This window comes from Centrocercus urophasianus, unplaced genomic scaffold (genome assembly GCF_019232065.1).
Source record: "Centrocercus urophasianus isolate 14NV4802_14NV808 unplaced genomic scaffold, USGS_Curo_1.0 seq_12, whole genome shotgun sequence".
Lineage (NCBI taxonomy): Eukaryota > Metazoa > Chordata > Aves > Galliformes > Phasianidae > Centrocercus > Centrocercus urophasianus.
In genome coordinates this window covers 52,100,939-52,111,276 of record NW_024884364.1, presented here as the reverse complement: position 1 = coordinate 52,111,276, position 10,338 = coordinate 52,100,939, and the positions used below count along the sequence as shown (strand labels likewise).

General features: G+C 36.0%; 1 protein-coding gene across 1 annotated transcript in view; it reads left to right on the top strand.

Annotated features, from left to right (window-relative positions):
• Positions 1 to 5,415, top strand: part of GYG2 (glycogenin 2) — a 13,558-nt gene extending 8,143 nt beyond the window's left edge. Inside the window, exons 6-9 of the mRNA XM_042810632.1 lie at positions 251 to 473; positions 1,611 to 1,751; positions 3,439 to 3,549; positions 5,170 to 5,415. Coding sequence (XP_042666566.1) covers positions 251 to 473; positions 1,611 to 1,751; positions 3,439 to 3,549; positions 5,170 to 5,331 — 637 coding nt within the window. The 3' untranslated portion in view covers positions 5,332 to 5,415. The remainder of the gene's footprint in view (positions 1 to 250; positions 474 to 1,610; positions 1,752 to 3,438; positions 3,550 to 5,169) is intronic.
• Positions 5,416 to 10,338: the final 4,923 nt, after the last annotated feature.

Sequence of the window (10,338 nt, the reverse complement as noted above, 5' to 3'; positions counted from 1 at the left end):
TGCGACAAGACTCAGAATCAGGACAACATGAGCCTTTCAGTTTCCTTCAGGAAATTTTCCACTAGAATTGGTAGCTAGAAGTAATGGCAATGTTAGCCTTTTCTTTTACTGCGTACCACATGAGATACTATATTTTAGATTAAATGTATTTTTGTTGCAAAGTACTCTCACCACACCAGTGAGAGTAAGTGTATTACTTTAGCTAAAAAATCATCTTTAATGTATGGTTTTGTATGTTTAATTCCTACAGTTTTGGTAGAGATACCAAAGTTGTTCACTTCTTGGGAGCAACAAAGCCCTGGAACTACAAATACAACCTTCAAACAAAGAGAGTTATGCAAGATGGCACCACCTCTGGATCTTTCCATCAGCTGTCATTTCTTGCCCTCTGGTGGAACATATACAGTGCCAGTATATTGCCGTTGTTAGAAAAATTTCAAAAGATGGAAGAATCAGAATCTGAGGAATGGAAGGTAACTATCAAGGAGTTTGTGGGCATATACTGGAATCACAGCAAAAGTTCTGAAAATCATGTTTGCCAGAGGAAATAATTATATGGGAAAACACGTGTGTGAATTGGTAATAGGTTCCTCTAAAAGCCATCTCTGCTAAACTAACAGTTTAAGAAAGATGTCTGGCACTTGTAGCTTTACAAATTTTTTTCCACTCCCTTTCTTAACTGATGAGGAGTTTATATGGAAGTATGCATATATACATTCTGCAAATTAAACACAAAATACAGTGCAAGGTAGGCAGAAAAGGTAATCATCTGACTGTGAAACAGACTTCTGACTTTCTGAAGCTAACATGGTTTATACCTCAAACTAGGCCTTGAACTAGAGTAAAACTTACATTTTCAGACCTATGTTATCTTTTACTTTATAAGCATCGTAACAAATTGGATTTGAAAAGTCACTGTTTAATTACATTTAGGGTATTATATGAGTTGCATGTCATCAAGCATTTACTGTACTCTTTACACTTCTTTTCATCAAAGGAAGTGCAACAATGTATGGTTTTCATGAATAGAATAAAAAGCTGTTGATAAACACTTTCTTGGAAACCTACATTATAAACTAGTAAGTAGAAGCAGGATGCAATTCTTAATTTGGTATCAGATGAGACAATTTAGGTCACTTTTATGCATATATAAATATTTTCTTAGTGTTTGTTGAATATTAACTACGTTGAACAAATTGCACAGTCCCATAAAATTAGTTGGACAATTACCATCAAAGCTCTGGAAAGGAATTTGGTTTATAAACCTGATGACAGATTGGAAGGCAGAGGAATAAGTGGGTGGGTTTTGATCTTGTATTTAATGTTCTCCATTAATTTATTATTTTTTTAATTGGGCAGTGAATAAATATTTCAGCTAGGGTAACATGAAGATAGAAATATCTGCTGGATTTACCCCCCTGATGATGGCAGTGTAATCTTCAGTTAATAAATCTAAATTGAAATATGCTCTGAATCTGTGACCACAATTTTTTTTAAAATGTATTAACTTCAAAGTTGAAAACCACACAAGGAAATGAATCTGTTCTAAGTCAGATAGTGATTTCCTGCAGAATTTTATTTCATTGATGGGTTGCTCTTGTTTTTGCTAGCATACTTTCAGTGGAGTTGAAATTACACTGAAAAAAGTTGATCCTTCTGTGGCCAATTCTCTGCAAATGCCTGTATTTCCAGAGCAGGCATATGAAGCAGATCCCACGGCATGTTCCTCTGAGGAACTCGGTTTCGAAGCTGTAAGTATGCTGTTTATTCCTGTATTAAGTAACAAAGTAAAATGATATACTGAAATAAGTTGTTTGTTTTTTTTTTTTTTTGTGTTAGAATTTTCTTGCTATCATCAGAAATAGTCTGAAGAACATTTATTTGCTTTAGGTTTTAGTTATGTCTGCTGGTCATATCCAGAGGTTGAGTTTGCACTAAATCTTACCAAGAAGCTCTATATTGAAAATAGGTCGGTACTTAATAAAACATAGTAAAAAGAAATTCCATTAACCAGTCAATCTTTTGAATATTCACAGTCCTGTAAATGAATATATCTAAAGCTAGAATATTCCCCCCTCCCCCCCTCTTTTTTTTTTTCCTTCCCCAGAAGTATTGACTCTGAAAAGTGTTCCCCAGATTTCTCTGATTTGGGCAGCAAGGAATATCTTTGAAGGAAATCCCTAATGATCACTGCACTGTTCTTCTTCTTTTGTCACTCTTCATGTATTTGGGTATTTCTGTTGCAATGATGCTCCTTATTTTGTGCAGGAATTTAATTGGAGATAACAGAACAATATTTCTGAGGTGTAAGTTGTTTGTATGATGAGCCACGACATAGCAAGGTAAAACTGAGAGGGAAAAAAAAAATAAAAATCAGTGGCATAACATCATCTGCTGCTTTGATTTGTGGGCCATTCTCTAGAAAGATAAATGTTTTATTATATTCAGTGTTTCTGCACTTCAGATTGTAGTTACTCCATAAAACTGTATGCTCTGCTCCCTTCTTTTCCAGCCTGAGTGAAAAGAGGCTGAAGGAAAACTATAAACATTCCAGCCTTACAGTTCAAATATCATTTGCTAATAATTTTAATCTTGTGTGCCTGATGCATCTGTCTGTTGGAAGTACTCAAGTCAAATAAGGAAACGTTTTTAAGATGCTACTTGGGGTAAAAAAAAAAAAAAATACATGTTCATTTAAAATACTCTCATGCACATTTAAACATACTGCACTGTAATTAAAAAAGTAAAGCAGGATTGGTTTATCAGAAGATTGTATTAATTTGAAATGAATAGAAAGATTCTGTTCGGAGGAACACCATCATCTGACTGTTGCATAGCTTCAGTAGTCTTGTGTAGACTGTTTTGCTTTTGACTGAAAAGACTTCAGAATGGGGGCTGTCTACTTGTTTATTTTGACATCTAGCAAAGGCAAATATTTGGGGTGGTATTTTTTGGGCAGCCCATTTTGATTTTGTTACAGAGCACAACGTACTGTTCTTGTTCTATGCTTACAAAGCTCAAGTTATAGAGCAATCTAGAATCCTGAAATTGGTTGGGTTTTTTTTTGTTGTTGTTTGTTTTTTTTCTATTTAAATTTGGCCTTGTGAATGGTAGGCATCTACTGTGAGCTCGTTTTCCAAGCTGTTCCTGTAATCCCTGAAGAATGCCAGACAGTCTTGCAACTATTTTAAAGATGAGATGAGCTGCTCTCTGGAGATACTTATCCTAGACTGATTATAGTAGGAGCTTAGATTCAGTGCCATTTTGATAGCTAAAGCTACGTGAGATGAATTTTGTCCTTGGTCACATTGTACTCCTGCCCTCTGCTTTCCCAAATTCCAAGACTGAGGTCATTTTGTCTTGTGTGCTTTCTCATTATAAGGAAACTGGAGAGGGGAAAAAAGTTTTCCTAATAAAAACTCATTGGTTGTATTCTAGCAACCTGTATATGAAACTCAACAGCATGGTTCCAGCATTCATCTCTCTGAACCTGACAGACCTTCCAAGCAACTTGCTTCTCATCCTGCATTTCAGGAAACCTCCGAGCTGGTACATGTAGCTTTCTGGATTATACTTCTATTGCTAATTGCATGCATGTTGCTGTTGCCAGCATCATTCTAGGAAACAGTGACTAACTGATACAGCATACCAATAAATTCTTAAATCTTTGAGCAACATAATTAATTTATTAACCTCTTCTTCTTATACTGGCGTACATTCCATTCAGCTCATTTTACTTCTGGGTTTTAAATGTATAAAAATGTGTGCTATTAATTTTAGCTGTGCAATAACGTAACAGCAATGTTTAACAAGCAGATTGTTTTGTTTGTTTTATTTTATGGTGTGTGGGTGGTTTTTTGTTTCTTTTTTTTTGGGGGGGGGGGAGATGATGTTTTGTGAGTCAGACATGGAGCCTAAGCTGCTTGGCTGTGCTTTGTGATCATGCACTGTGTTTTTTTTGGGCAGTATGTCATACTTGGGCAGTATGAAAGCCACTTAATGCCAAACTTGGCATTAATGGGGTCACAGGGTGTCCAGGAACTGAATCTTTTAAGGTGCACAACATATTTTGCTACTGAGGAAAATGTGAAATGCTATGGTGAAAGTCTTAAAAGCTAAGAAACAACTTGACAGGTGAAAGGGTAGCTCTTCTATGGTCAGGGGTGTTTAGGCCCTAGCTAAAATTAATTTATGAAAATGTGATGATTCCTGTTCTGTTAATAGCATCCAAGGCTGTTGATAATCCTTGCTACAGGTCGAAAAGAAAAAAGAAAAAAGAAAAAAAAGGTATCTGACTGCATTTTTGCAGTTATGTATTTACATACCCTAAGAACTAATAATGTGTATATAGATACATGCACACACATTCACATATATACAGTAGAAACATGCTCTTCAGAGTGTTTATCCATCTTTCAAGTCATGTACAGACTGGATCCCAAGCAAGGATACATAGGAAGGATGTGATTGTCTAAATTCATAGCATCATGTTTAGAGAGCAAAATATGTTTAGTTTTTGAGTACCAGCCTTATGCACGGCCTGCACCCCAAATTGGCACACGCCTTGCATATAATGGATATTGCTGGGCATTTAGGCAGTTTAAGCCTCATAATTAATCAGTTCTGGACATAGTTTTCATTTGGTTGAAATAATTACTAATATATTATGCATTTGTGCACCTATCATCTTGAACCATGGTACAGAATTTTGGAGTGTCATTCAACATTTATTAGTTACCATTCTAACAAATAATGTCAATCTTAGAATTAATTAATTTACTTGAGCTAATGTGGCTCATGTGATAAATAGTACAACCTCACTGGAGTTCAAATAAAATACATGATCAAAAAATACGGGAACTTACGCTCCAATGGAAGTCTGTTGAAGAAAATGCTCAATTCTCATTGTATTGTTGCTGAGTGCCAGGCTTTGACTTCAGAGAGGTAAAATAAATACTTTGTATGTTCAAAGATGCTAAAGCGATTAGTTAGAAGCATAGAAGAATTGGGAAAATGAGATCACTGGTTTGGTGGGTTTTTTTTGTTTTTGCTTGCTTGCTTCTTTTAACTGGCACTTTATAAAGCAGAAATTTTGATTTTTAAGGTTTAATTTCACAGCACTGAAGTGAAAACAATCAAGTGACTGCTTTCCTACTGTTCTTCCCACAGAATGAGATTGCATCTTCTGTTTCAGAGCTCTCTATTCACCTCAAACGTGAAGAACCAAATCCAGAAGATGAACGGAGAAAATGGGAGGAAGGGCGTATGGACTATATGGGAAAAGATGCTTTTGAACATATCAAAAAGAAGTTGGACACATTTTTACTCTAAGATGAACTGTAATGACTATTATGATGTTTCTTCTGTAAATAGAACCTTGAATATTTGGATATCTTCATAGTTCTTTTGACACCAAAGCTGATGGAAGACTAACAAAGATAGACTCTTGTTTTGTTGCTTCTTTTTTTTTTTTTTTTTTAAATGGTTATGTGTGCCTCAACTTTATTATTCTCTCGTAGTGCCTTCTGAGATATAATGAATGATATTTTCTGAGTATGAAACTCTCGTATTTATCACTTTTCCCCACTGTTCTGCATAAGTACTGCACGGGAACAGTTGTAAGTGAAGTGTATTGAGAGTTGAGTTTATTTTACATACTCTTACCTCTTAACGAGAGACTGCAAAAACTTCTTAAATTAAAACTTTCTTCTTGAAACCAAGTTAATGATTCCAAGGGCAACCATGGTGTAGACTTCAATGTGAGAGAAAAGTAAGATGAAATTCTGGCCTCATATAAGTCTGTGACAAAACCTTTTCATTTAAGTATAATTAGGTAAAGAGTAAATCAGGACTTCGAGATCGCTGCTGGATACTCTTACTGTTTTATATGGAAACTGCTCAAGTAGCAGTGTGATGAAAAGATGTCTTAAGGTAGTCTTAAGACAGACTGAAAATATGTACTAACCTTTTATATTGTTGCTATAGGATGCCCTTCGTGTTTGTTTTTTTTTTTTTTTTAAATATATGTTAGTTTTTACTTCCGTATTCAGCGTTGCATAGTTAGAGAAAGAAATGCTGACTGACACTATGGTGTAAACTTTTCTGGTGCTTTATACTGTTTACAGTACTCTGACTGCAGTTGACAAAGGCATTCTTCTCATTTAATATGGTTGCTCCAGTTTGAGTGCAACTGACATAGTTAGTCCTTGTTTTAGTAAACAGGCTCTTTGAAGATCTTTTAAACAATAGCTGTGTGTGGGAACTAAAAAATCAGAGTGTAGTTTCAGATAAATCTATCGATGAGACTCCCTTATATTTAAGTGTACTTAGAAGGATTGCTTTATGAATTTTGAGTCTTTGAATACGAGTGGTCTTGGCAGGTTTTTTTTAACAAACAACAAGAAAGAAACACTTTGATAGAAAGAAGCTTGATAGACATGCTAATGTGGTAACAGATTTGATACAGTTATGCATAATGCTGCTAAGTCTTCAAATGAGAATTCTGCAGTGCTGATCTAGGATCTGAAGTGTATTCCAGCCTTGATTTGTCACCAATTTTGGTATGGATAATCAAATGAAATAACTTGGGAATTCTGTTCAACAGCCAGTCGTGTAATGTTAAGCATCACAGAATCACAGAATGGCCTGGGTTGAAAAGGACCACAATGATCACCTAGTTTCAGCCCCCCTGCTATGTGCAGGGTCGCCAACCAGGCTGCCCAGAGCCACATCCAGCCTGGCTTTCAATGCCTCCAGGGGTGGGACATCCACAGCATCCTTGACCTGTTCCAGTGTGCCATCACCCTCTGTGTGAAAAAATTAATTCAAATATCTATTGCTGTAAGTGTTAATGAAGAAAAAGGTGGGGTAGGAGAGAATTTTTTTCTTTCTCCATCAAAAAAAGGTTGAAAAGAAGAGAAATAACTTGCACAAATTAGGAAAGGAGCAAAAGAGTCAGAAGGTCCCTTGAAGGCAGAATAGTGATCTGAGTTTTTTAGAGTTATATCCCACTGTTAACAATAGTGACATTACTTTTACTTCTGGGGCTATTTCTGATTTGTCAAATTCTTTATTTCCCATTTATTCTGAGTACTCCTAAGGTGGGAACTGTGGGTCTCTCTCTTTGGTTGGTCTCTTGAAGTTGGTCTTCTAGTTGAAGTTAGGTGTTTAAAGTCACTGAAGTTGAAGAGAAAGATGTCCAGAAGATGATTCATATAAATTTCTCCATTAATCATAAGAGGACCTATGGTAAATTGCTTTCTGTTGGCAGGCAACCTTTATATGAAAGTATAAAGGCAGGCACTTTCTGCATTTTGTTTTGAGTGTCCCAGTGCAGCACTACATGGAGATTATACTAGCTGCAGCATAGAGGCATTTGATCTGTTAATTATTTCTTATTGCAGTAACTTGTGCACTTCTGAGGAAGTCTTCCATTTTCTAAGCATTATTGCTAGTACAATTCAAGCAGTTCCTGAAAACTGTATACAACAGTAGGTGACCATGTGAACTCATGTTTCATGCAGCTGTAATTCTGCAATAACTACTAGATCTTACTGCATACATTAATATAGATTATGGGAAAAAATTACTAACGTAAAATCTATAATTGAAAAGTTTTAAAGTAGACGTATGACTGTAGTAAAAGGAGCTGTTATGGAACACGTTGGAAAGTGTTAAGATATAGAATGGTACCGTGTGTGGATTATGCAATGTTTTGCAAAGAAATGTAGCAGAATAATGTCATGGAAATAAAGTAGAAGTGGAAATGGAAAGGTCGTATGAAGTTGTTCTCATCGAATGATGCATGATTACCAGCTGAGGAGAAATAGGAGATGCAGATTACAATTCTACAGACATATGTAATAGAAGCATTACAATCTTTCTTGAGTAAGTACCAAAGTAGTTGAGTTGCAGTTTCCCAGAAAAATATAACTGTGATTAAAAACTTTGCCCAAGTTTTTGTGCATTGTCTTCATTCAAGAAATCATTTACAAATAATGTTGTATCTTAGTGGATTCTTGCACTGTAATGCCTCCAGAGAGTGAGAAGGGACAAACTTTTCAGTTTATCCAGAATTTGCATGTGCTGTACTTTGAGCAGCTTCCTTTGATCTTTGTGGACATCATTTTACAACTGTGGGGCCACAAGCAGGTTTGGAGAGCGTTACAGACAGCACATTACAAACTCTCTGGATCATGGCAGTCAAAACATGACTTGGAAATCACGTTCAAACTAAACCTCACCCAAAATTTCTTACACATTAAATTGTGGGTAGCCTCAGGTATTTCTAGGGTAAAGTAATTTAAGAAAAACAAACTTTCTGGCACTGCCACTGGTTCCTAAAGAAGAATTTTTCCAGGCCCTGATGACCCAAGAAGTAGCAGTAAGGGCTTTGAAAGGCCAAACTCTGATGTGGTATAGTGTGGAAGACTTAAAGTAAACAGGTTGAATTAAAATCAAAATATGCTTATTCTCTCTTCTTCTGTCCTGGTCTTAATTATTTACAGAAAGACTTAAAAGGTAGTTTTATTTGCAAAATTATTGAGCGCTCTTTGTATAATAAACAGGAGGTAGTGTGGGTGAGCCACAAGGAGAATTCTTGAAAATCTTAGACGAGTGGGTTGATGCATTTTCCTAGCCTACTGGAAAAGGAGGTGGTTATTCTTGTAATGTCCCTGCTTACTTCAAAGTGTCTAGTGAGGACATTTCTACTTGGTTGTTCTTTTGGAAAAGAGGAGATTTCTTTGTCTCTCTGGCTCAGTCAGCTCGCATGAGTTACGTCTTGTAAGGCTGATATTTGGAGAAAAAAAAACCACACACATTTATTTCTCTGCAGTGATTTTTTCTGCCCATGAATATTAGACTGGGCTACTAGCATGTGGCTTTATACATCTGCATGCTCCTGAAAATCTCCACAAGTCTGTCTATTTATTCCTTAATAAATTTTGTTGTTTTGCTGAGCTAAACTGTTCTGATTCATATGATTTTGAAAATAACGTGAGATGGGCCTGTTGTCTTAATTTATACCTCTAATGATATTATCATTGCGTGAGAGTATTTAGCACAGTCTATTATAAATGATTTATGTACTTGTTAGCTTTTTTCCCCATAGTTTTAATCACTGTAGAGCTCTGTTTCTGTGATTTTATGATTTTTTAAATCGGCCCTGAAATAAGAATTGACTGCTTGGCATTTTAGTTAGCCTATAGAAATAAATGTCAGTTAATACTTGTCATTGAAATACCTTGCATTTTCAGTGTATGGCTAACAAAGTGCTTCAGTTGAAATTCTGTTCATCCAGAGCTGGCTGGCTGGCTGATAAATAAGTTTTTTTGGTACCAAAATTAGAAGGGACAACACCTAAGCAGTGTCTTACCTCCTGGTATAAACTTCCCACTTGTAAGAGCTATAGCAAAGGTAATTAAAAAGAAAACAGTTTAATTACAGTGATATATAATACTATGAATACAGTGGGGGGGGCAGAGCAGAGTTGCAAGTCTTATCCTTACCTTTGCTTTGGGTGTTATCAGGACTGTCAGAAAACAGGGAAAAGAATGTAATTCCAAGAGAGTCAGATTTTGATTTGTGGTTATTTTAAAATTTTTATTTATTTTCCCACCAGGGAATGACAGAACATGAACTGCTTGGTGATGTGTTTGTTCCTTTTTATGGCACTACACACGCTTCTGAGCCATGATACATGTAGATGGTTCTCCTTAGATATATGTCAGAAACAGGTGATTATTTATTTTAGGCTTAAAGACCTATGATTTTTCAAAGCCTACTCATATTATTAAATATCTGGAACAAAAGAGATTGCTTGTGGTGGGTGGGTGTCTATATTTCATTTTATAACTTCCTTGAATTGTTTCAGTAGCTTTTGGCTTATAGACACATGGCAGAACAGGTCTTTCAGCCTGTTCCTCCAGCCAAGGTCATTCAGAATCACAAGCACAAGTATTTTTATTCCACTTCTTCCTTTCCCTCACTTTTGTAAATGAGTCGCCCCACAAAATTCAAGCTGGATAAAGTTTGAGCTGAAATTGCTTTTCTCAGCTTATCTGTTACAAAATTATTTTGCACTCTCAGATGATGGGATCTAGTGATTTTTGCACTGGCATTCCTCTGGGTTGCACCAGAGAGCAAATTGGCATGTTTGAGGTATTTGAATTTGGAGTGAGTTACTTTAGAAGCTTATTGTCTCGCTGTTGTGAGACTCAACAATTACTTTGTTGAGTCGGACTAGCGTAGAGATTCCAAATGTCATTTAATAATGATCAAACTATTTAGATAGAAGTCAGCTTCATACAGCAGGAATGTCAAACGTTTGTACAGTTC